General features: G+C 37.3%; 2 protein-coding genes across 4 annotated transcripts in view; both read right to left on the reverse strand.

Moving 5' to 3' along the window:
* Positions 1-27347, reverse strand: part of LOC6034636 (cuticle protein 19) — a 72961-nt gene that overhangs the window by 32798 nt on the left and 12816 nt on the right. The window lies entirely within an intron of this gene.
* On the reverse strand, positions 499-27196 carry LOC6034632 (cuticle protein 7). 3 transcript variants are annotated; one of them, XM_038264198.1, is made up of 5 exons: positions 26958-27196; positions 26547-26757; positions 8334-8435; positions 1429-1621; positions 499-1361 (listed from the first exon to the last, which is right to left on the reverse strand). In XM_038264198.1, the coding sequence occupies exons 3-5, from the start codon at positions 8433-8435 to the stop codon at positions 1255-1257; spliced, it is 402 nt and encodes a 133-aa protein (XP_038120126.1). In that variant the 5' UTR covers positions 26547-26757; positions 26958-27196; the 3' UTR covers positions 499-1254. The 3 variants fall into 3 exon arrangements, with proteins under 3 accessions (XP_038120126.1, XP_038120128.1, XP_038120129.1); XM_038264200.1 differs by having other exon boundaries at positions 26547-26822; XM_038264201.1 differs by having other exon boundaries at positions 26954-27196.

Consider the following 27347-nt stretch of genomic DNA (forward strand, 5'->3'; position numbering starts at 1 on the left):
TTTTACTTATCATTTCACTTAGAGTAATATTCTATAGAGCGTCCAGTATATTTTCTCATAAGCCTCATCAATCTGACAGTTATTTATAATGACATAAATACCCTCAATCATCATCCGTTGAGTGAACGATATCTATTTCAACACATTGGCAGTTATAGTTAATTTATGGTGCTGACCTCTTCGCAAACTATCTAGCCAACATACGCCAGGAATGTTCCATAAATGCTGCCTCAACAGCCATGTAGTTGCATTCCACCTTAACTCACCGCTCGGTATGCTTCTACAAGACTTGAACACAAGCGACCCATAACCCCTCGGCCAAGTCAGTGCTGCGTGAGAATCTACACCGTACAAACCGCATTAATTCTCCATGTTGACCCTTGCGGGCAGCAATCGACCGGTCATCATCAGGTCACTGGTCCTAGGACCACCCTCACCCCACCCCCAAGAAAATGGGCTTTCAATAACGGTTACAGACGCAAATGATTCACTTTTCGGTCGATGCCGATCGGCGTGGCGGCTTCTTCGACGCTAAAATTACTTTATTTACAATAAATCTACACAAATAAACGCGGTTATTGCGTGGCCACGGACGGGTAAGTCAACGGGTGGTGTTCATTTTCGATTACTTTTATTTTTATCTGCAATTTTTCACTTATTTCGTTCGATTGTTTGTTTTTTCTCTCTTTCGCTTTTTCGATGAGAGTGAAAAGAGACGCCGCCAACGGGGGCCTCAGGATTGCTGAAGTGGAGTAGGGTAGTTGGGGCAATTGTTGGAAACACTATTTTTAATTTTGCGATTTTTTGGACTTTCAAAGACTGCAGTAAGCGCCAATTTGAGCTATAGAGGAAGAATATTACCAAAAAGTACAAGTAATCAAAAAAGAAAGAAATTAGGACAAAGTGCTAATAAAATAGCAGTCCAACAACCGTCTCAACTACCCTAGATAAGACAGGTATGTAATTAGAGGAGGTCGTCTCGTGCTGCATGTCTGGAAGAAAGTGCAAGCAGCTGCTCACGACGGCATGCATTGCGTAATTCGCTTTTTGCGCGGCGGATGAAGAGGAAAGGGTGTGGTGCTCTGGAACCGGTTCACTTGGAGTGGACAACCGGCCGGCATAGATTCGTAACGGGGCCAGTGGGACTTTCTTCTCGCTTCAACTAGCTTTTTTTATTATTTCTTCTAATATCGGTTTTCTAAGGTAACGAATGTAACAGTGTGAGGATGACGATGACGGCGATGTTATGGCGGGCTAGGACTTGTGGCCGTTCTGGACGAAGGCCACCGGCTGGGCGTGCCAGTAGGGCTGCGGGGGTTGGGACTTTTTGCCACTGTGGATGTTGTACTGGGATGTGCTACCTGTAAAAATTGAATCGAAAAAAAATTACAGTACTTTAAAGATACTCAAACGGAGCGAGTGATGAACCTGGGGCGGTGGTTTTGATGATCGTCCGGAAACCGTTGTCCCCCTCGACCTCGTAGTGCACCGTGCGGACGTATCCTCCCGGTTCCAGTACGCCGTAGCCACCGTGTACGTAATCGCCGCGCCGGTTTTCCCAGTGGTCGAGCGAAACGCCCGACTCGGGATGGTCGATGTAGTAGCGGAACGAGTAGTCGATCTAAAGGTGAAAGATAAATTATAAAAAATGACTTTAAATTCTACATTATATTTACAAAATGTCCTATCTGCATAGGAAACTCATGACTCATAGGCTGTTTTGAAAAATTAGCTCTTGAATTTAGATATACAGCAGTTCCATATGAAAGTTATAGAAAAAAAATAAAAGTGCTTCGATATTGCGTATTTCAATTACGCAAATTTTGGTACCCAAATATGTATCGGTCATTGCTGAAATTTTGGAGTAATCGCAGTTTTAGTGAAAAAAGATGATTTTTTGCCAATTTCGTAAATTTCCCGCTTTCGCGCGCGGTACATCGAAAAACCCGGATTTTATTTTCAAAAAATCATATGTAAGAACCCTGTTAATGAACCTCGCCCAATTTTCGATATGGTATGTAAAATTGTCCAAGAATCCGTTAAACATATTCAGATATAGGCTCTTTGGTCCAGACACCGTCAAAACGGCATTTGAATATTTCATATGACCTTTTCAAATGTTAGGCTAGATTTTTTAAACTTCAAATAATTTTTTCTAGGAAGTCAAACTTATCATCTTTCATTTGCGCCTAAGACAGCTAAAATCGGTAAAAATTGAGCTAAGTTATGATTTTTAAGAAAAAGTGGTTTTTGTGAAAATCGACGAAAATGGCAATTTTTTGGACCAACCGAAGCACTTCTATTTTTTTTCTTTTACTTTCATATGGTACAGCTGTGTAGAGAGTCCTTTTCTTACTTCCTTTCAGAATCCTTATCCAGTTTACTGCCCATGTTTGTAAAAATAATCTATGTGAAAAACAGCAAATTTAACGCAATAGTTTATCCCTTACTTAAGACTACGTGTTAAGTTTTCTCGAAAAAACTAAATTTACCCCAGATTTCTAGAACAAAGTATTGGATGTTCTAGGCTTTTCTGAAAGAACACAAGATTTTGAACCAAATTACATCAGTAACTCAAAAGCGATTTACCCTCTTTTTGGGTGTAATAATGAGATGGTTCGAATCGAGATCGAGATGGTAAATATCACGTAAACCAAAGAGGTGTTGGAGCTTTTTAATTGTTAAGAATGACTTACTTTTAAAACCAGACAACCCTGTCCAAATATCTAAGTTCCTAATTGGAATCTATTTAACAGTCAGAGGTAAAATAGCACATATTTTAATAAAAATGCCTTGAAAAATATTTTAGAAAAAATATTACTCTACATCGTTTGATAAGTATTTTACAGAAAATATTTCATACCTTCACAATTATCATTTTCTAAAGTATATGCCAGATTTGGATTCAATAAACTTAGTTTCAGCATTTTGGTGATAAATTTTCTTTTATTTTCTTTATTTTTTTGTAGGAGCATACACAAAATCATGAAATATATAGTTACTTGAACTTTTTTTTGCAAAAATCGTTCAAAAATAAATAATAATAATATTGAATATAAGTGAACACATCATTTGATTATTTATAAACGAGAAACCTAAATTCGCACGTTTTTGCGCGCCCAAAATTTTTGAAAAACTTTTGTAACCAGTTTCATTAAGGATGATGCAGGGAATCAAGAGAAATAATCAATTTTGTTCTTCAATCCGGCAAAACAGCATACGATTTCAAGCAAATAACCTTAGAAAGCAATTTTGAGGTCTTCAAAACTTTTTTTTTCACGCGGACGATGTAGAATAATTGTTGTTTTAGGAAATCTAACAAATTTCCTTCACAGAAATGCTGTTTAGGTAAAATGTGTTAATTAAGTAGTATGAGTCTAAGGCTACTAGGGTCTGATTTAGTTAAAATTTGGAATTTGAGGTTAAAAAAGTATAAGGGATTTCCTGCTTTCATAATTTAACTTTGATGATGATGATGATGGTTCATGACCTGCACATTTAAAAAACATTCCTTACTGAACTGACATGCGTTGATTAAAATCATTATATTCTTTAAACATGTTGTTAAACGTAGTTCATGCAATGCAAAGTTGTCTTTCAAGAAATTCACGTAAACATTCATCGATTTAGATTTTAATCAACTAGAAACTCATCTCAACCCATTAGACTTAAGAGCGAGTCCACGAGCAAAGCATACCCATCTCGCATCGACCTCAGCAATCTGCCTGAAATTTTAAGGGGTTGTTTGTACATATGAAACTAGCATCTGGCCAAAATATGAGCACTCTAGGTCAACGGGAAGTGGGACAAATCGGGACACAAAGTTTATTCAATTTAATTCAATTCAATTTATTTTATTAGTAAATAATCAATTAACAATTCCGTTTTTCTTATAACCTAATAGAGTTTTCGAGTTCCTTTCAACTATGATTTGAACTATAATTCATTTTGATGTAATTGGATATTCTAACAATGGATTTGGCAAGAAAAGGAAAAATTAAAAAAAAACACCTTCTAGATTTGCTAAGGAAAAGGATAGAACTAGAAAAGATTAAAACTGACGTCGAAAAACTTCGCTGCACAAGGCAGCTTATCCGTTGTAGAAGTACTTCATCATCAGCTCACTGAGAGCTTGGAATTGTTCTGCCTTGTTTCGGCAGGCACGAAAGCGCGTGAGCATCTCTCCAGCAAGGGCGAAAAACTCAGGAAGCGTGAAGAAATCATCACCGGTAACATCAGCTTGTCCCGGGGGAGAACCTCCCGCAGAAGCGGCTACTCTAGCGTACGAACCTCCCCAACCGGGAGGGAACGCTGAGTTGGTCGATGGAACCGCTCCTCCGCCAGCTGCTGCAGCGGTCGAGCTCGAAGTCTTCGGAGGTTGGCGGGACGCTGGCGCTTTCTTCTTCTTGCCCTGCTCCTTGATGTGGGTAATTCTCTACCAACTCACACGAAATCGGGAAAAGTTGCCCCGACCCCTCTTCGATTTGCGTGAAACTTTGTCCTAAGGGGTAACTTTTGTCCCTGATCACGAATCCGAGGTCCGTTTTTTGATATCTCGTGACGGAGGGGCGGTACGACCCCTTCCATTTTTGAACATGCGAAAAAAGAGGTGTTTTTCAATAATTTGCAGCCTGAAACGGTGATGAGATAGAAATTTGGTGCCAAAGGGACTTTTATGTAAAATTAGACGCCCGATTTGATGGCGTACTCAGAATTCCGAAAAAACGTATTTTTCATCGAAAAAAACACTAAAAAAGTTTTAAAAATTCTCCCATTTTCCGTTACTCGACTGTAAAATTTTTGGAACATGTCATTTTATGGGAAATTTAATGTACTTTTCGAATCTACATTGACCCAGAAGGGTCATTTTTTCATTTAGAACAAAATTTTTCATTTTAAAATTTCGTGTTTTTTCTAACTTTGCAGGGTTATGTTTTAGAGTGTAACAATGTTGTACAAAGTTGTAGAGCAGATAATTACAAAAATTTTGATATAAAGACATAAGTGGTTTGCTTATAAACATCACGAGTTATCGCGATTTTACGAAAAAAAGTTTTGAAAAAGTTACTTTTTGCGTTTCTCTTTGTTTTGTCGTCCGTGTCTGTCGCGGGTGACCATGAACGGCCATGATCGACGACGACCAACTTTTTCAAAACTTTTTTTCGTAAAATCGCGATAACTCGTGATGTTTATAAGCAAACCACTTATGTCTATAAATCAATTTTTTTGTAATTGTCTGCTCTACAACTTTGTAGAACATTGTTACACTCTAAAAAATAACCCTGAAAAGTTAGAAAAAACACGAAATTTTAAAATGAAAATTTTTGTTCTAAATGAAAAAATGACCCTTCTGGGACAATGTAGATTCGAAAAGTACATTCAATTTCCCATAAAATGACATGTTCCAAAATTTTTTACAGTTGAGTAAAGGAAAATGGGAGAATTTTTAAAACTTTTTTAGTGTTTTTTTCGATGAAAAATACGTTTTTTCGGAATTCTGAGTACGCCATCAAATCGGGCGTCTAATTTTACATAAAAGTCCCTTTGACACCAAATTTCTATCTCATCACCGTTTCAGGCTGCAAATTATTGAAAAACACCTCTTTTTCACATGTTCAAAATGGAAGGGTCGTACCGCCCCTCCGTCACGAGATATCAAAAAACGGACCTCAGATTCGTGATCAGGGACAAAAGTTACCCCTTAAAACAAAGTTTCACGCAAATCGAAGAGGGGTCGGGGCAACTGCTGTGTGAGTTGGCGGAGAATTACCCATGTACTTTTTCCGCGTGGCACAGCCACGGAAATTCGCCGTGTGGTTTTCACCACAATTGGCGCACTTGATACGCGCTTTGTGCTGCTGGGCGTTTTCCCCTAGCTGGTCTTTCCGCGGAAGACTGCACCTTTCGGTGAAGTGGGTCTCACCGCACTTTACACACCGGGGTGGGAGATTGCAGTTTCTTGAACCGTGTTCGAATTTCTGACAGCGGTGGCATTGGGCTGCGTCGACCGGATTTTTCGTGTAGAATCGCCACGTCACAAAGAAGCCGTCTAGTGCTTTGATCCGCCGTAGGTCCTGGATTTTGACGGAGCCACGATCGAAGTACATGAGGTACAAGGTGTACGTACCTGTCACCGCAGTCGATTTTGAGAGCACCTTTATCTCTCGAGGCTTTACCTTGACGCCCATCAGGTGTTCTTCCAGGTCGGAGATCGGGCGGTCCGGATGTCCCTGAAGGACAATCTTTACTGGGACCTTCTCTGCAGGGTCAAATGTAAAGAATTTGAAATTTCGCAACTTCAACTTCTTCACCAACAAGTCGAAATGCAGCTTCTTGTGGGTAATCACTTGCACAGAAGTTTTGCTAATTTTGAGACAATATTGGAGTCCCTCAAGCAACTCGTCAACATCGTCAGCCAACGTATCCAAAACAAAAATTGGAGGTGGTCGTCGTTCCTTCGGAGACACTTTTTCTGCTTTCCTTGCTTGCGCGCAAGTTCATCATCGTCATCGTCGTCGCCAGCACTGCTGCTGTCACTCTCGGTGTTGTTTTCATCTCCACTCAGCATCTCAAATTCGTTGCTGGTGGGAACGTTGGAAGTGGTTGTTGTCGCAGTGCTAGTGAACTGCTGCTGCTGCTGCTGGCCGGAAATGCTTCCGGATGCCCGCGTAGATTGTCTCGTCCGTACTGGGGACTCACGTGGACGGTATGACACGTGTAAAAATGAAGGATCGGTGACGTCACCGGGCACGCTCCCGTGCGCGATATCGGTCGATGCGTGGTTGGTATGTTTACCTTTCTGCACTCTGCCGGTAGATGAACTACGCGGGTTTTTCGAGGCCGCACTCGAACTGCCTCGGCCACGGCTGGCCTTTGGCATGTTGGAGGAGCAAACTCGTGGGTAATCACGGTTAATTACGGCGTTAAAACGAAAAGTTTGAAGAGCACCGAAAACTTGACTGTTGCTGGCTGGTGTTGCCAGTCCCGATGACACAAAGTTTAAAGGTTCAAAAACGTCAAAAATCTCAAAAAGGCTATAACTTATGCAAAAATGACGTAAATCACGTGTAGATCAAGATCTAGAAATTAGGCATCTAAGACAAACACTCATGAAATTTTCTCCTCTACAATTGTGCCGAAGACACCAAAGCCTTAAAACTTCATCGAACAAGATTAGATTTTGGTTGAGTGCCTAAAAGGTCGTCACCCTGTATGTCAATAACTTCAAAAGATAGCCCTTATTAAGTAAAACAATTCTTCTGAAGACACCATTTGGCTAGAACGCCAAATAATCTTTTTTTCGAACATAAATTTACACAATTTTGAGGAGGATATCAATAATCTTTAGTGTATTAAGTGACAGCAGGATTTGTATGACTTCTTAGTGATAATTCAATTTTATTTATAAATGTGATTTTCATGAAATGAATACAACGAACAAAACTTAAATGATGAAAAACCACAATAAAGTTGAACTCGTTCACAACGCATCCAGAACATGCACTATTTTTTCGCCATTATCGTAAATTTGCAAAAGTCAAGGCCTTAGGATTGCTTATCCACTTTAATGCCACAAAACCGGGCCCCGCCGTTGTAGGTTTTGTTCATTACTCGTTGGCATATTATCGAAAGTCACTCAACGTGTAAATTACCATAAACCCTGCGGGGATTCAACGATGCATGTTAAAAGAGGGTCGATTTCTGCAATTTGCTTAATTTATTGGATTACACTTGTATTTTCCGAGTTGTATTTAAAGGAATCAATGTTTGGTCAGAATTTTCATCAATTTTTTAAGATATAATAATTACAAAATAAGTAATTTTTGACCACTTTCGCCACTGCAGGTTGGTGGCGTTGATGGCATTTAGATTACCCTCAATTAAGTGGGCACAACGCAACGCACCTCCTCTCTGTCTGGGGGTTCACCTGTCAAGACCTGATGCGCGCGCGCGTACCAACCTCCGCCACCACATCCTGGGGCACTTTGAAAGAGAGGTGTGTAATGCCCCAGTCAATGCTGAGCAGGGTGGTGGTGGTGTTCTGTAATAGATCCTAAGCGGTGTGCGGGTAATCAATTTACGAGCCAGACGTGGGGCCATTTATCGTGCCACACGCTTCTCTTCATGAAGATCTCGGTTTGATGCACGGATGGGAGGGGCTCTTGTGCAGGGTGCAGTTATTATCATTCAATTAGATCATAAAATTACGGCTGATTGCATGATGTTTACTCACTTACTTATACCCACTGACTTACTAACTTACTTAGCGGTATGATGATGGAATTGAGTTATAAATGAATTTGGCGGAAATTTACATGCCTATAATTTCTTACCTGTGAATTTGTCTGGTAGTTGGACACAAATTCCACCAAGTGTTCACTTAGTGCTTCCATTGTGAGTAGCATTCCGGCCACAAATATTCCTAACACGTACATCTGAAATCAAACAAAAAAAAAAGGTAAATTTAGCGATACTTTTTTGCTCTATCGAGGATGATCAACTCAGAATCCACCAGGAAATGATTCCCCTTTATTTATTCGCACATGAACTTGAAACTGGTTTAACCGCACAAAACAACTCCACACAAAAAAAAAGAAACAACAAAACTAAAGCACTTCAATAATCCAGATCGAGTTCCATCCATCCGATTCGTCCGAAAACAAGTTCGCTTGGGACATGTTTCGGGTGGCGCGTGTGTGTTTGCGGCGGGTTTGTCAAGGGCAAGTCACCCAAACAATAGCAGCAAGAGCAGACAATATTTATAAACATTGGCCTTGATATTTGGGTGTCTTTTCGGGTTCACTGCGACCATTAAACGAGCATCTTGCACGCGCATGTGCGGATTTTGCGCTAGGGTGGGGTAACTTTGGATCACTGCTACATTTTTAAAGAACTTGAAAAGCCTTAATTTTTGAAATTGACGTCTTTTTGGTTGTAATGTGTCCGTTCTTAGCAAAATAAATCAAAAATTTCAAAACATTAGGTTTTTGGCTAAAGCAGCTGTTCTAATTCAGGCCAATTTTTCTGATTGGCTTTAAATGACGGTACAGCTAACTTTTTCAAACTTTTAGTGTGTTTGCATCTTTAGTACAAGGGAAAATTTGACTCCCTCATTTTTTAAACTTCTTGTATATATCGTCTTTGGAATGCCTTCGTCTTATTTATTTAATTCAATTTAATTCAATTAGGTTTTATTTATGAAAAATCAAGATACAATGAGCTGTGTGTTGCATTATATTTCATTCGAAGATTATTATTTCAAAAAAGTTCGTTTTTCTAATTGTGTCTTTTTCAAGAGCTTACAAAATGATGATTACATAATAACTTTTTGAGAAAAATCCAAATTCTAATCCAAATTTTATTACAATATTAATATGGTTGTCCCTGTACTATTTAAATTAATTTTGAAGAGCAGTTAAAAAAAACATGTTTATAAAGTCTGCATATAAACTTTTTTTAAAGTGTTTTTTATTCATTCAGTATAGTTATTTCTTGTTTTATTAAAAATAGAGTGTCCAATTTCCCGTCCCAGGAAAAAAATTCCGGGATTTCCCGAAAAAAATATTTCTTGTTTCCCGGGAAATTTGTAACTTTCCCGTGAATTCCCGAAATTTAAGCGGTGGTATACATTTTCTTAATTTTTTGGAACCATATTTTTGAAAATGCTCTGAAAAAAATAATGAATGAAACTCAACATGATTTTGTTCAATTAAATGTAATATTTAATTCATATATAATTAACCAGGTGATTAGAAATTTTGGCATCAACATTTATTTCTGATAATAAAAAGAATTTCTGAAGAAACTGGAAATAGATCTTACTGAATGAAAATAACCTATTACAATTTTAGTATGCTTTTTAAAGAACAATTGGTGTTATTTCATAAAAAAAAAATATTTTAAGCACTTTACTGCTCTTACCATGATCAAATGGGATAAAACTAGGATTGGTATTGTTAAATATTTCAGATCGGTTTGTGCAAGAAGAAATACTTCAATTCGTTGAATACCTAGTATTCAAGAAATTACAATTTGAAGTGAAAGAATTATGGAGCACTGGTGCTACAATGAGTGTTAGAGGATTAAAAAGGAAAAATTCAATTCTGATTGTGAAATTATGTTAATTTAACGTAAAATTAAAATCATGTTTTTTTGATGTGAAAAACATTCAATCGAAGTCAATTATAAACCTGAAAGTCATGTGGCATAATAAAACCATAAAAAAAATGTTAAAAAGATACACTGTATTTTTTAAGAGGTGTTCAAAAAATGCAAAATATTTTTGAAATTTGCTCCAAATATTTTAAAACATTGAGTTTTTTTAAGTGAACCAAATACGAGAAGTATGATTTTTAAGGAAAAACTAAAAAGCTTTGCCATTTTGTTCAAAAGCTGAAATCAGTATGATTTGTTTTAGCAAAGTTATTTGTGTAACATGATTTCTGTATGTTTTTTTTTTAATTTCAAACTACCCTTTTTAAAACTGTTTACAGAACAAGCATAAATGATTTTTTTGTGGAGTATGGATTCATTTTACTCACTGTCCAAACACTTTGATAAAAAAAATACTTCTCATTAAAAATACCTGATATATCTTTTGATCTATTTTACGATTGAGCTTTTAAATCAGAAAAATATAAACATTTTATTGAAGTTGTATGATTTTTACATGCAGTTGTTAATGTTAATTGATCTACACACATTTTTTATTTATTATAAATTTAAAAAATCCGGGAATTCCCGGGAAATTTGTAACCCCGGGAAATTGGACGCTCAAATTAAAAAGCAGTGTAATATTAGTCATTCTTTCGATGTATGTGTTCCTTTTTTATGTTTTATATATGTGAGTTTTATATTCTATCAAAAGTTATTCGTATTTTTTCATATTTGTTTGAGTTTATGCATTCTTTTAAGTAAGAATGATTATGTTAAATCAATTTTGAGAAAAAAGTTATGAATTATTAATGATTTTTTAAAAGAATTTTATATTCTATAATTATTTTCTCTCTTCTATCTTCTATAATGTGTTCTAGTTTTTTTGTTTTATTCTTCCGTTATAGATTACTCTTATTTGAGTTGAAAATTATTTCAAAATTGTTTAACCATGAGCAGTTCTTGAAAAAGTTTTCTTTATTAGAAAATGTCTAAAATAAATATATTTTAAAGATTTTTTTTTATTTCTTCTTTTTGTTAAGAAGTGTTGCCTCGACAACATTTTGTCCATTCGACAACATTTCCACTTTCGACCTTATTTTATTTGAACATTGAGTTGAAATTAAAGCTTTTTTATAAGTTTGTAACATTCAAATAAATCAATAATCTGTTTCTGTGAGATTTTGTAATTTTACTGAAACCTTTTTTTCTTGTTTCAACAATGTTTTAGTTCTGTTAAAAAAATTACAAATTTTTATGTATTTAATTTTGTTGATTGTAATGTATCAGAAATATTTGGGATTTTTTTCATTCTATCAAACACTAGCAACACAAACAAAAAGTGATAATATATTTTGAAGAATTAAAAAAAAAATGTCCAAACTATCCTAGTTTCGAATATGTTGACCATTCGAATTTAAGTCTTCCCTAGCAATAGAAGCGGTTGTATTAAACCGTTTTTTTTCTGCTCACGCTTAATTGAAACTTAAGGGATTTATTTCATCCAATGATTGTTTCTGAATTAATTTGTAGCTGTAAGGAAATAAACATGAATTGAACTTAAGTCTTTCGAGCTTTTGCCATATTTTTTTTCACTCAAACATACGGTAAAATGTTGATGAGTTTTTTTTTATTGTATTAATTGCTCTGAGTAGGTTTGTTGAACTTTATTGCCATCATAATATCTGAAACTGTGCAAAATGGCATGATGTTTGTTTACAACTGTTTTATTTTGTTTAAAATTGATTGGTAATAACTATTATTAATCACTAATCAAATTTCAGGTATTTTCTTGTATTTAATGTATTTTTTAAAGTAAATTGCATCATTGATTTAAATCATAGTTTTTGAGGCCAGTCTTGCAGACAACAATACCCTGAGTGATTTATCATCCTAGACCGCAAACAAAACGAGGTGACATTTCGGATTGCCAAAAGCGCCCCCGTTTGACAAATGGAATTCAATTGAGCTCCAAAATGAGCTGATCTAAACAGGGTTCCCCGAACCAGAACCCAGCTCTCAGCTGGTTTAGCGATGCCAATTGAATGATTTCGTGAGCAACAACTTGTACAGATCGCATCTTTACGATGACTTGTACGTAAATGTTTCTAACCGTTTGGCGATGCTCTTTGGTGGAAGTAATTCGAGCGTCACGAACTTAGTTTTATGGTGGCTCGATGGAGGTCCCACCGAGGGAAGACTCTGTTTGCAGATTGATGGCTTCCTCAATAGTGATGAACTAATACACACGCGATTTAATGAGATCTTAAAATGGTGTGCGTCATTTTAACGAAAAGTTGTTACGCTGAATCATGGTCCTGTATTTTTTTTATATTTTTTTGAAGAAAATGTGTTGATTTGTTTTATTTTGTCGCTGCTTGAAAAAAAAAATAAGTTGTGTCACAAAAAAGCATACAAGTGAAGAGTTTGGAAGTTAATCTACTAAGAAATACTTATTATACCTAGAAAGTCATTTCGCATTACTTAAAAACGACATATTTTCGATCAAAAAAATCGGTAAAATGGCTCAAAGTCACCTCAAATTGTTATTTGTCTAAGTAAGTCATCCAAACCAACTCCCGTTAGCGATAAAAATCGTGTTGTTCGCCACCTTCAATGGGAGCTGCTCTTTGTCGCATGGTTAAGATCTTCAATTCGTGCATGCTCACAGTATTGATGAGCATTGAACGACTTGATGTTCCGTGGAAGCTGTGCTAATGATCCGTAATGGATCTTTCTGTTCCTTTGAACTTGACACTGCGCTGAAGGTTTCTTCTATGGGGTGCTTGTATTGTGTACGATCAGTTCATGAAACGTGGTGATGATTCACAGTGCAGTAAATAAGTACTCTGCAAAAATGTTTTCCTTACTTTGACTGTAGTCTCGATTCGTTTTGAATTTTATTTGGGAAGGTCTGTTTTATTTGTGTATTTGGGTCATTCCACCTCAATCGTACACAACAAGTGCAATATTGAAAACAACATTTTCTGATTTTCTGAATTTCAATGGAAATTGAAGTTTAATCAGCTGAGTTCAATTTAAAATGCATTCCCCTGCGTTAAGAATAATTTTTAAGTATCTTTGGGTTGATTTAAAAATCTTTTGAAATTTTTGAAAATTGTCGATGTTTATTATCGCAAAATGTTTTTTTATGCAAATTTTTTATGTTTAGTCAAATCTTACATTTTTTGAAAAGTAATGATAGCAAAACAACTGAACTAGTGTAAAATGCATTTTAAACACTTTTTCCATGCAAATGTTGAAACTATGGCTTGCTATTTGAATTTTCTGGAAACGTTTTCTGGGTGAAGGAGGATCATTTAAAATTAATTTTCAACTTTCAGTGAAAAAATCTTCATTTTATTCGCAGAGTTTGATTAAGCTTATGAAATATCAAAATATTCCTACAATTCAGCTTGATTTCAGCATAAAACCTTTCTGCTGCAACTCACATCCGGAACCAGCGTGCCAGCCGTGTAGCATCACAAAACCTGTTTTCCCTCTCTAGAACAACACTTCCTTCTCAAACCCGATGAGTCCGAGAGATGACGACCCGCGCACTGGCAAGAATTCCTTCACCAACCTTGAACTGCACCTTCAACCCACTGAGGTCTCTGCAAAGTGCAATGGATGACGTTTAATCTTCCCAGGGAAGTGAGTAATGTTTATTGTTTTTTCAAAATTTCACAAAATTTTCCTTTCCGTTAAATTCAGATTTTAAAGTTAAGTCATAAAATTTTATAAGATCATGTATTAAATCACAATTTTTTGCCATTGCAGTATGTAATGAGTAGTTATTCTTTACAGAACAAAACAGGTTCTGGCAGGTACTACCACCGCAAATCCTCTCTATAATCAGACAAAAGTGCATCACTGCAGTGCAGGAATCCTTGAGGATGAAATCGACGACGAAGGCAGAACCCACGATCGTAGACAACCGTTTTCATCAGTATTGACTTTTATAGAAAGGAGCGCCATTTTGCTACAGTTGATGAGTTAGCTATTGTGTCTGCAAGACACGGCTAGTTTGGCTTTTTTGTTTGTTTTATTGAAACGCTACTGACCTTAATCCAAACTCTTGAAAGTCATTGGAACTACTGCGCTAAGTGGATGTACTCTTCAACAGCTCAAGAGATGTCGCAAATGTTGGAAGAAGTAGCAAAAAAATCCACCGAATCATGCAGAACGGACATCCAGTGAATACTGTTAGTGCTGTTCAGCATGACTTTTGAGCTCAAGCTGTTCTTCGATTAACTCCTTGACCCAAAGTGAGCGGTTCACTTTTAGCGTGCGGTGCACACACAACTAGAGCACTTTGAGAACCTTGCTGTGTGAATTGTCTAATTTCGGCGAACCAAAAACCAAAGTAATTAATGGAAACACACACACACACACTCGCAACAACTCACACACATGTATGCAAATAGAAGCCACCGTTTACCATGACTGAGCATTAACCGGAGGGGGGAGGAGAGGTCGCCAATTTGCGGCGGGAGTTTTCACATGTGCTGAGGGGGGGCGGTGCAACAGAAACGCTTTAGCGGGAAAGAGCGAAACCAAACGTTTCAAATGGAGTTCACTTTGCGGCAAGCGGTACGCGGCGCGCACGGATTAGCGAAACCTGCCGGTAAGGTCATTCTTGAGGTTGTTGCAGATCTTTGGAACTGTGCACACGAAATCTGGTCCGATTTGGTCATTTAGGCAATTGTTCCGAAAGTTTATTAAATGAACAGTTATGGACCAGTTTTGTATGATATTTACCGCATTTTCTCAATAACATGAGACAGAAACCCATTGTTTTCAATACTGAGCAATTCTCTGAGATTTCGGTCATTCGACTTTTTTTGTATTTTTTAATCCGGCTGAAACTATTTTGGTGCCTTCGGTATGCCCAAAGAAGCCATTTTGCATCATTAGTTTGTCCATATGGGTAATTCTCCGCCAACTCACACAGCAGTTGCCCCGACCCCTCTTCGATTTGCGTGAAACTTTGTCCTAAGGGGTAACTTTTGTCCCTGATCACGAATCCGAGGTCCGTTTTTTGATATCTCGTGACGGAGGGGCGGTACGATCCCTTCCATTTTTGAACATGCGAAAAAAGAGGTGTTTTTCAATAATTTGCAGCCTGAAACGGTGATGAGATAGAAATTTGGTGTCAAAGGGACTTTTATGTAAAATTAGACGCCCGATTTGATGGCGTACTCAGAATTCCGAAAAAACGTATTTTTCATCGAAAAAACACTAAACAAGTTTTAAAAATTCTCCCATTTTCCGTTACTCGACTGTAAAAAAATTTGAAACATGTCATTTTATGGGAAATTTAATGTACTTAACGAATCTACATTGACCCAGAAGGGTCATTTTTTCATTTAGAACAAAATTTTTCAATTCAAAATTTCGTGTTTTTTTAACTTTGCAGGGTTATTTTTTAGAGTGTAACAATGTTCTACAAAGTTGTAGAGCAGACAATTACAAAAATTTTGATATATAGACATAAGGGGTTCGCTTATAAACATCACGAGTTATCGCGATTTTACGAAAAAAAGTTTTGAAAAAGTTGGTCGTCATCGATCATGGCCGTTCATGGTCACCCGCGACAGACACGGACGACGAAACAAAGAGAAACGCAAAATGTAACTTTTTCAAAACTTTTTTTCGTCAAATCGCGATAACTCGTGATGTATATAAGCAAACCCCTTATGTCTATATATCAATTTTTTTGTAATTGTCTGCTCTACAACTTTGTAGAACATTGTTACACTCTAAAAAATAACCCTGCAAAGTTAGAAAAAACACGAAATTTTAAAATGAAAATTTTTGTTCTAAATGAAAAAATGACCCTTCTGGGTCAATGTAGATTCGAAAAGGACATTAAATTTCCCATAAAATGACATGTTCCAAAAAATTTTACAGTCGAGTAACGGAAAATGGGAGAATTTTTAAAACTTTTTTAGTGTTTTTTTTTCGATGAAAAATACGTTTTTTCGGAACTTGAGTACGCCATCAAATCGGGTATCTAATTTTACATAAAAGTCCCTTTGACACCAAATTTCTATCTCATCACCGTTTCAGGCTGCAAATTATTGAAAAACACCTCTTTTTTCGCATGTTCAAAAATGGAAGGGGTCGTACCGCCCCTCCGTCACGAGATATCAAAAAACGGACCTCGGATTCGTGATCAGGGACAAAAGTTACCCCTTACAACAAAGTTTCACGCAAATCGAAGAGGGGTCGGGGCAACTTTTCCCGATTTCGTGTGAGTTGGTAGAGAATTACCCATATAATTTTCCATACAAATTTGGCAGCTGTCCATACAAAAATGATATGTGAAAATTCAAAAATCTGTATCTTTTGAAGGAATTTTTTTATCGATTTGGTGTCTTCGGCAAAGTTGTAGGTATGGATATGGACTACACAGAAAAAAAATGATACACAGTAAAAAAAATTTGGTGATTTTTAATTTAACTTATTGTCACTAAAACTTGATTTCCAAAAAAACACTATTTTTTAATTTTTTTATTTTTTGATATGTTTTAGAGGACATAAAATTCAATTTTTTCAGAAATTTCCAGAATGGGCAAAAAAACTTTGACCGAGTTATGATTTTTTGAATAAATACAGATTTTTTAAAAAAATTGAAATATTGATCGCAAAAATTTTTCAACTTCATTTTTCGATGTAAAATCGAATTTGCAATCAAAAAGTACTTTAGTGAATTTTTAATGAAGTGCACCGCTATCAAGTTATAACCATTTTTAGGTAACTTTTTTGAAAATAGTCGCAGTTTTTTATTTTTTTAAAATAGTGCCCATGTTTGCCATCTATTGAAAAAAATATTTTTGAAAAGCTGAGAAAATTCTCTATATTTGGCTTTTTCGGACTTTGTTGATACGACCCATAGTTGCTGAGATATTGCCATGCAAAGGTTAAAAAACAAGAAAATTGATGTTTTCTAAGTCTCACCCAAACAACCCACCATTTTCCAATGTCGATATCTCAGCAACTATAGGTCCGATTTACAATGTTAAAACATAAAACATTCGTGAAATTTTCCGATCTTTTCGAAAAAAATATTTTCAAAAATTTAAAATCAAGACTAACATTTCAAACGGGCCAAACATTCAATATTACGTGTGCACTATTTTATGATCAAAGAAGTCTTTTTGCATCACTGATGTGTCTGTACAATAATGGCAAAATTTCATACAAAAAAAACTATAAAAATATACAAAATTCAAATTTTCTGATCGTTTTGGTATTTTCGGCAAATTTGGCTTAAAAAAAATACCCTGTAGAAAAAATGCATTCCTTAATTGAATATTTCACACAAAAAATATAGTTTTACAAAATAACTTTTTTTTATTATTTTTTATGTTTTAGATTACGAAGATTACGATAGCACTCAGATTTCAGGAGTGAAAATGAAATCAAAATTTTAGTTTCGACTTTTTCAAAAATCATGATTTTTTTGAAAATTGGCAACGCTGTCAATTTAATTTTGACCAACCTGTGCCATAGATGCCATTTTAATGTCCAAAAATGAAAATGTTCGAATTTTCAAAATATTTTTTTTCGAGAGGTTATTTTTTATGAAAAAATGCAATTGAAAAAGGGTAAGGCTTCATCCATAAAGGACGTCAAGTTAAATTAAAATAAAAATTACCCTCCCTCCCCCCTTCTCACGCTTTTCCTATACTTACAATAGCCGAAGACACCAAATCGATCTGAAAATGCAATCTCAAGATAGAGAATTTTGAGTTTTTAAAATTCCCTATTTATGGACACTGTCACTGTCAGTTTTTATCTATGGGCACTGTCAGTTTCCAAAATTGTGGCAAATAGTATTAAATTTAAAATTTCAATTTTTTTTTCAGTATTAAATTGCATAATTGTAAAAAAAATGTCATCCAAATGAATAAGCAAAAAATAATCTTTGTACAATGCCTCCAAGAATTTTTAAGAGCAATTCTCAATGATGACGCTCTGAAAATAAAATCAGATCTTTATTTTATAATCTTCTAAACCATTCGGTATTCGCGTTTTTCAGCTTCCCTTACAAACGATGCATAAAGTACACTAGCGCGACTTTCGAAAGGTTTAGATCATAAAATATCGAAGAACTTTGTGGAAACCTTCCGGCACAAAAAGCAGAATAAAAAATATGTAAAAAACCTTGGAAAACCCATATTTGATAACTGTATTCTCGATAATGATTGCAAACAGAAATAATAATTCAGTTTGAAAAAAAACGATATGACGGATTTTTTCCAGATAAAAATGTATTTAAAAAGTTATTTGATGATTTAGAACTGTTTTGCAGCTTCTGTTTAACGTGGCGATAAATTTGTAGGTGTTTAAATAATTATTCTGAGATTTTTTAGGAAGCTCAAAACGACCTCAAGGCATGACAGTCTCTCCAAAGATCGATTCAAGTTTGAAAAATATAACCTTGGTTACAAGCAAGGATTATTTTTTTGGGATGGCCTAAGTTACCAAATGCTTACTAAAGTTAAATCTTTGAGTCTGACGTAGTTTCAAACATAAGTCGTCCGATTCTGACCCTGGATCTTCACATTTCTTCAAATTGCATTAAAAAGAATTTTACTTTGCTGATATGGTGCTATTTCGGTGGTTGACCTATCCTACAGGTCCTTGAAAGACCTATAAGACCCTCGATTTAAGAATGAAATCATTGCAACCATATCTGTAGGGTTGTCAAAAGTTGGCAGTCTTTGTACACATTGAAATTCTAAGTTATCTAAAAGATCGTTTTTTCAGATGTTAAAAATCACTTTATTTATATTCGAGACCTTCTTTTAGTAGTGCTGCTTAATGTTGGCATAGCTCTCTCCGTGGTGCGGGTGGTGAGCGTGGCCAATGCGCTGGACATGGGGCTGGAATCCGGTCTTGTGGTCCGAGCTGTAGTCCACCACGCGGTGCGTACCATCGGCCTCATCCAGGGTGTACTGTCCCTTAACGTGGTCTCCCTCACGGGACTCCCACTGGCTCTTGTGGTCGTGGGTGTGCGAGTCCTTGACTCCGTACTCGTACTTGTAGCTCGGATGGCTGTGATAATCCTCGTAGGGCATGGCGGCAACAAACGCCAGACAGGCAAACAGGGCGACGATCCATTTTGTTCGTTCAATTGAAGTTTCGTGAAACTCTGCATGTCCTCAGAGTGCATGTGAGTGGTGCAGCAGAAATGATGTTAACCAACAATTTTGCCACCCACAACAATCCATTCCTTCATTGGTTTGTGTTTGGTTGGTTTCAGAGTGATGCCGACCTCTTGAACAAAGTATCCTAGAAGACTAATCAACAAATCTTCTCGACGATGGGACACTCACCAATCGTGTCGACAGGTGATTCCATCACAAATTGGCACTTCTACCCCCTAAGTGGCGGAGTCTGCAAAATTCATCGCCGCGATCACGCAGCTACAATTTATTTGCATATAAATTGAACTGTGAGAGCCTGCTAATAGAGCTTTGGAGATCGAATCAACTGAATATCTCACAGCTCAAGTCACTCCACATGAAAACGTGTGAACGCCGTGTGTCTCCAAGTCGAGCTTAGAAGGGGGCTCTCTTCTAGGAATTGGCAGATTTGCAATGGTCAAGCAAGGATTAGAAGACACGACTCAGTGGCAGCTTGTACAGCGCGCTTTTGGAGTGCAATAAATTTTTATCGCCCTGGTCGTCTCAGGCTTCTCAGTTGGTGGGAATATTATGTAAGGCATTCCAAATTTGCCAACAATTTTGTGTGCGCGGCGTGGACTGTAATCAGTGTAAATTAGAGACCCGTTGAGAGGCCAATGAGCGCGTTCACACCGTTTTCCGTTTGAGAAAAGTGGCGAACTGAGTTGTCTTCGTGCCGGGGACATTCGATACGAGCTGAATTATCTGCAAATGAAACTATCAGCAATTTGGTTTCATCAAATGGAATCCTGCTGTGAGAACGCTGTAAATATGGCGGTTTATTTTGATTATTTATGGGAAAATGTGGGAGCGATTTAGTCACCACATTTTGAACATAAAATTGACCATTGAATTTGTTTTCATGGGTTTTCAAGGTAGCTTCATTAAAGGTATTAAGATTTTATTGAGTGATCTGACTCAAAAGTTCACAATATATTTGGAAATTTATATTTGAATATCCGACTCCTGATCATGGAAGTCTTCAACCAAATACATTTTTTTTCTTCAAAATTCCATTTATTTTCATCAATGCCAAAACCCAAAACAGTCTGTTACTGAAGGTCTTCTTAAGGTGAGAAGAGATCAATTAATTTCCGTCGGCAAACGACTGTTATGATGATGATGATGATGATGAACTGCCGGCCACCGTTTTACCAATATGCGCAAATAATAAAAACCTAATAGCTCAAAAACTGTGAATCGCGCTGCTTGCTTTTTTCCAACCCACTTCTGCTGCGGTGGTCCGTTTTTAACCGGATCGTTTAGCTCGCGTTTAACGACGTTACGGATCATCAACGAAAACCCGGCGGTGAAAATCTGTCCAAATTAATAGCGCAGAAGAGCGCCATCACTAATTTAGCGCTAAATTGAATATGGCTTGTGGAGTCATTTTTTTTGGCTTGGAAGGATGTCTGCATTTCGTGGGTGGTGCTTCGAAAGTAAAAAGTTTGCTTCTTGTGCTAACTTTCAAATATGGGCTGAGGTTTTACGTTGCAGTCGAAATTTGTGGGCCAACTTTTGGAACAAGCAGCTAGGTTGATACCTCTACGCCTAGTTTCGCAAGTCTAGCGTAAATATCGATTTATGACCCATCTATTTTGTAACATATTTATGGCTTGCTCTCGAGTTTATAGGCCACACTTAATCACAGCCATTTTAAGCGCTTCCTAAATCAAGCCAGAACACTCACGTAACCGTTCAGGTTGATAACTTTGGAATCTTTTCGAAAATATTGTTTTGAAAACAAAATTGTTAAACAGAATTGAATTTTTAGATTGAACTGGTCAGGTTCTTATTGAGTTATTGATGAATATTTTTTTAATATCACAGGAAATCTATAAAAGTAATACAATTCTAAAACAAAAAAAAAATAAATAAAAAGACACAAAAAAACGAACGAGCCCTTCTAAATGGTACCACTCAGAACGACCAGCTGCTCAAGTCTGATCGCTGCACAGCGCCGTAAAACATAATTTGCACCAAACTTACGCATAAATAATTTTAACATCCAATTAAACATGCTTTATGGTACGATCCTCCTCCGTCAGCTCATTTGCTTATGCGCGCGCGCACTCAATTCTAAACACTATCGCCGTCACCACCAGCTTGTTGAAGTCTTGGCAGAACTTCCACTGTTGGCCGGGGTCGTGCTATCTTGACACAATTTGGAACGAGCCTTTTAGAGAGCTTCAACCGGGAGTCGGGAGTTTCGAGTAAAGAAGAGTTTTACCTACTAAATTTCGGATTCAAAGACCCCGACTTCTGGCCCACAAAAAGCTCATTTACTTCCTCTAACTGGCCCTCTTACAACAAACGATTTTTTTTTTGAAAATTACTTGACTTAACTTTTGAGTCCGACTACAACTTTGACACCGGGTCTTTACAATTTGTCGAGTCGAAGACTACTTTAAAACCAAGGGGTTTCCAGCATCAAGGGTTACTGACCAGTCTGATTGGAATTTTATACTTTTTCAAAATTAAGGTTTATTTTTAACTTTTTAATGCAAATCCTTTTAAGTTTTTTTAGTGTTAATCCTCATTTTAAGCATACATATTTTGTTCAAAAATCTTATTAATTAAAATAATTTTACACGTTTCAATGTTTTCAATGTGAGTGAAACAAGTAAATATCGTAAAAACTTTTATCAAACGTTTTTATAAATATTTATAAAACGTTTAAATTTGACTTAGGTAGAAATTTGTAATGATTTTAAAAATATAAGTAATTTATAGAAAATAATTTAAGTAATTAAACTTACTTTGCAATTAGAAACCTTCCCTCGGGATTCAAACTCAAGACAGTTTGAATACGAATCTGACAACTACCATCTGATTCAAGCACACAAAATGTTGAAATCGGAGAAATAAGGATGTTGCTAATATTTTACAATGCTTTTGTCGACAAAACCTCTCTTCCTTTTAGCAATGCTCGGGTTTATTCAAATATAATTAATAAACATGTTTTTTTTTCTTTTTATGGTGCTTAGAACATTTTCAAACATTTTTTCATTGAAATATTGAAATTGGCTCTCAACGATTATCCTTAGTCACACTTAATCAGTGGTGAGATTCGAGTGAGAAGAAGGAAAGCTTTTTCTCACTCGTGAGCGAGGGAGAGGACTTGTTATCCTTTTCTCTTCTCGCTCGCGAGCGCCTCGTGCTAGCCTTTCGTTCTAAGATAGCAATTTGTTTATCAGGTTTATGAATGCGAACGACACGATGGTAAAGAGGTGCAACTTCAACAGTTGTGTTGTTTTTTCTTCGTTGCCAACTTGTTTTACTTCTCGCGAACGGGCAATTCTTTCTCGCGAGCTAGCCCGTTCGCGAACAGGGGAGAGAACGGGCAATCGGCGAGTTTCTCTCGGCAGCTCGGGACTCGCGGCGAGAACTCGAGAGAGAGGATTTTTTTCTCGCGAGGGTGCGATAATGCCAACACTGCACTTAATATAAGGATGAAATTACTACGTTACATAAATTGTTCAGATTACATGCCACCATTTTAGAAATATATAAAAAAAAATTTAAAATCTGATTGAAAACACAAGTACACTCAACCTTTTCAGACTTTTTTTTTTAAATAACTAAAACAATAAAAACAACAATACCGATAGAAAACTGCCATTTTGTGTTTTGTATAATTTTTGATTGACAAAAATAATAAAAAATAACAGAAATTGAAATAAAACTTACTATAAATTTATGTAATTTCCAGTGTTTTAAATTAAAATAACGTATTTTTATTTTAAATAATCTATTTTGTAAATTTGGCCCGCAGGTTTATTTAAGCTTCAAATTGGCCCGACCTCCAAAAACTTGTTTACATGTTTACATGACAACTGGACGTTTGATTGCATCAGATTTCTTATCGCTTTCAAGCAAAAGTTTTTTGTCAGGTGGCTTCCACCTGCTTTTTTTTGACTGACCGCCCGATATGTCAGCCAACAAACTTCGCAGGGCTGTGACAGCTCGAGCTCGATCAATGTTTGCATCAGGACATTGAGACGAGAAATTCTTCATTTTTGGGTTAAATTATATTTTTTTCACTGGGCATTTCAACATTTCAATGAGAAACCCATTGGAAATGCATTATACACCTCTACAGTTGATATGCAATCATCAGCTTTCAAAAAACTTAAAATATGGCAAAAATATATTTTTTTACGAAAAAAAAACTTTTTGCCGTTTTGTACGTAGAAAATTCACTAACATTCAAAAGATGAGTTTGAAGTCAGAGTGGAGATTACACGAATTAATACGGAATTACTTGAAAATTCCGGAATTACAAGAAGTATTTCCGGAACTACTGAATTAAGCCACCACTTTGGTACGGTGCCGGAAAATCTTTAGATGAAAATTATTAGGCATTTATAGATTTATCGAAATTATTTTTCCAACAGTCTTTTTTTCAAGTTTCTTTAGTATTTTTCACAAAAAAAATGGAATTACCAATAATTATTGGAATTATCAGGAATTACCAGGATTACATCGGAATTACAGAATAACTTGCCCAAACTCCAAGTAATTCCGGATTAGTGACACGATATTAGAAATCCCTTGTCTAAAATCTAAAAAAATATTTGTGAATGTCACTTTGAGCCAATTTTAACTCCCAATACAAATGTGTCAATTGAGCATAACACCGTCAAGGCAGGTAGCTCCAGCAACACATTGCTGGACTAACACGGCCAAAGACGGTGAGGACGCGTGGCATCGCGCTTAGGGAACGGCACCAGCTGTTCCGCGCGAGATTAGATCGAACGGTTTGCGGTGCGGTATTGGCTAAGGGATCAGGACGTGTGACCATCATCAACGACCAAGCGCGGCGCCTCGGTTGATTTGTCGATCACTGTTGATAGCTCAAGCAATGGGACTGGTTTTCTTAGTGGAAGGAGAGTTTGGTCGAAGGAATATTTTGGATAGCAATTCGATCATTTTAGATTTTCGGTTTCCACCAATTCCACTGAATAGGTCATACATGTAAATCTAGAAAATTTATCCTAACACACCTCCGACATGTTTAAAGTTAATGTCAGTAGACGCTTCAGTTTTGTCAAGGTATGATAGATTTGGGCTTCAATCGACAGGATTGAATTTTAGTGAATTTAGTGTCATTAAATTAAATTGTTAATTTCGGGTAATTATTATGGAATTATCTAAAGCAACCATTTGCACACACTTGAATCTGTGAGGGAAGTTAAAATTAGGAGGTGCGCATGGTTGCTTAAAGTAATTCCATAGTAGTTATATTCGAAATTTACAATTTTATTTATTGGTAGGAAATTCACTAAAATTCAATTCTATCGATTGGAACCCAAATCTATCATAAATTGAAGAAACTGAAGCGTTTACTGACATCAACTTCAAAAAATGTCGAGTTGTGTATCTGAGAAACAATCGTTCGACAAAGTGACCCAATCGGCGAAATGACCCAAACCCAACGCAGCTGGCTAATCCGATCGGTACGACTACGTGTAGATCCGACCAGATCTTGGCTACCGTCGGTCGTCGCTACCACCATCAGAGGGGAGAAGGGTACTTTGACACAATTCTGAGCGGCCAGAGGAGCGATCATGATTGAAGCCCGGACGGACTTCAATCGCCGAAAGGTAGGTGCGCGCGGTGTGTGCACTACGGTAATTTATGAAGTTTTTGAAGCTACTTTACGAGGGCGAGATTTGGAGCAGGCGATTGGGTTAGTCTAGTTTATGCGGTGTTTGCCGGGGTGGTAGCTCTATTAGTTTTAACCAACCAAACACGAGACGCGTGTCGGTAGACGGGGGTGACCTGACTGTTTACCACCTTGATGTTGACGGCTGATATGGGGGGAGTTGGATCGTAAAGACTGATTAACCGCACCGAGGACAATGAGTAATGAGTAATGGTTAGGGGCACTTGGGGAATAGGTATAGTGCGTGGCCTTGAAAGATGCACTTTTATGTGATTTGATGGGATTGCAACAAGTTATTGACAGTTCAGCAAAACGAAAAATGTATAAATTATTATTTTTGAAAATTTAGATAATAACATCAACTTAATATATCTAACATATTTCATATATCTTGAAAGTCATAAGTGTTGATGATCTGGTAGCCCCGTCATGACCTTTGAAGAGTTACACAACTCGATATTTTTGGGTTTGATGTCAGTAAATTTTGTCAAGGTATGAAGATTTGGGCTGCCTGAACACAGTTGCTTATTATGAAAAAAAAAAAAAAAACAAAGTTGACTTTATAGCTGTCGGCCACCATTGCTAGTATCAACCACTAGTGTCTTCCTTTTTATCTACAAGGACTTCGCCACCCTGGGCTCCTAAGTGTATGAAAGTATGGCACGGAGCGACGGCGCCGAATACCCATATTTACACAAAGAATTTTAGAGCGCCCACCGCGGGATTTGAACCGGCGACTTCTAGATTGTGAGTCCAGTGCGCGGTCCGATTGATCCACACGGGCGAAACGATATACCATTTATACCCGAAATGTACAATTCCTTAATTTTTTTTTCGCTGGAAAATGACTTAAATTCAATTCTGCCGATTAGAGCGGGTTCAGGAAGCCTAAATCTAGTATATTTTGATGAAACTGAAGCGTTTACTCACATCAACTTTAAAAATGTCGAGTTGTGCTATCAAAGATTTAACGAATCTTTTGTAGAACGTAAGCTTTGATGATCTGGTAACACCGTTTTAAAATTTCGTAACTTCTTTAATACTGAATGCCGTTAATGTAAATATTCTTGAAATGTATTGAGACTGTGCAAGGATTTTTTTTTTCTTTTTTGTTGGCTCGTGTATTCTTTAAAACTAGCAGCAGAACCTTGACTATACCAAACCTACTCTCTACCAGAAGCAACCGATTTGAAACCCATAATCACTGGATGGCCTTGTCTTGCTTAGTTTATCCATATTTTTCAAATCCACGTTCCACTAGATTTCGAACCCTTCATAATCACTGTAATTCCAGTTTTCCTTCTCAGATTTGCACCATTTTCCACCAAAGCAGTGTGCACTTCACTTCGCGCGGATATTGATCGATCATCACTTCAAATTGCAGACCCCCTTTCGCAAGCAAGAATTGATCCATGATGCAGTTCATAAATCACTGGGGCCCAGAACCTCACTGCACAGCGGTGACTCGGGGTGGCACAAATTGAGTGATAAATCACCAGCTTATTTTTTGAGAAGCCTTTCTTTCTTACCTTGGATGCCTCTGCTCGCTGCTGCTTCTGGGAGTTGCAACTTCAGGTTCGATACTGATCCGCGATTGAATGTCCAAGGGTCGTTCGGACGTTGGGACCACCGCTGAGCACCGATGACAGCAGAAGTCCGATCCGTTGACACCGTAATAGCGGGTGATGGTCTCAGAACTTGGACAAGGTTCGATTCACTTGGATTTCCACTAAATTGCCACTTGAAACGAGGATTACGATGATGATGATTGGAGGTGATTTATCCACTTGGCACGGAGAGAAATTCTCGATAATAACAAGCATGTATTGATAAACTTGAAAGTCAAGGTGATGTTTTCACCAGATTGCTTTCAAATTCGTCAACACACGTTTCCGCGATCAAATTTCCCTCCGTGTCTTCCACTTGGACGGCGAACCTACAAAAGGGTTGGCGATTTGTGTGCCCGCCGGGAATGTCCGTCCGTGCCCGTCGAACTCTTTCTTTCCACAGCGCGGAGAACTATTTCAAAATCCACTGCCGGGGCGGCCGGGGAGATCAGGACTAAAAGCTTCGATTCTAAGACGAGCACCGACAACGGTGGCATCCGCGCCGATGGTGAAACATGACTTGATGATCGATGCAGAAATTAGGATTAGGGTGCAGCAGCAGCAGCACTCACTCGCTGGCAACACTGGCTAGCACGAGCGGTAGTGTTCCTCCTCCAAGTCGGATTACCGAGAGATGCGGCGACGACGCCGCCAAGTACGCTGAAGGTAGGCTTTAGACGGAGATGCCGCAACGGGTTCTTGGTTGAAGGGAGGTCACCGGAG

Source organism: Culex quinquefasciatus, chromosome 3, assembly GCF_015732765.1.
Source record: "Culex quinquefasciatus strain JHB chromosome 3, VPISU_Cqui_1.0_pri_paternal, whole genome shotgun sequence".
Taxonomy (NCBI): Eukaryota; Metazoa; Arthropoda; class Insecta; order Diptera; family Culicidae; genus Culex; species Culex quinquefasciatus.

What these genes read in the sequence shown, in the direction of transcription:
- LOC6034632 (XM_038264198.1), bottom strand. Translation starts at nt 8,435, where the DNA reads ATGTACGTGTTAGGAATATTTGTGGCCGGAATGCTACTCACAATGGAA. An exon ending in ACTACCAGACAAATTCACAG is followed by an intron (nt 1,622 to 8,333) that starts GTAAGAAATTAT and finishes TTTCACCTTTAG; the next exon opens with ATCGACTACTCGTTCCGCTA. An exon ending in CATCAAAACCACCGCCCCAG is followed by an intron (nt 1,362 to 1,428) that starts GTTCATCACTCG and finishes CAATTTTTACAG; the next exon opens with GTAGCACATCCCAGTACAAC.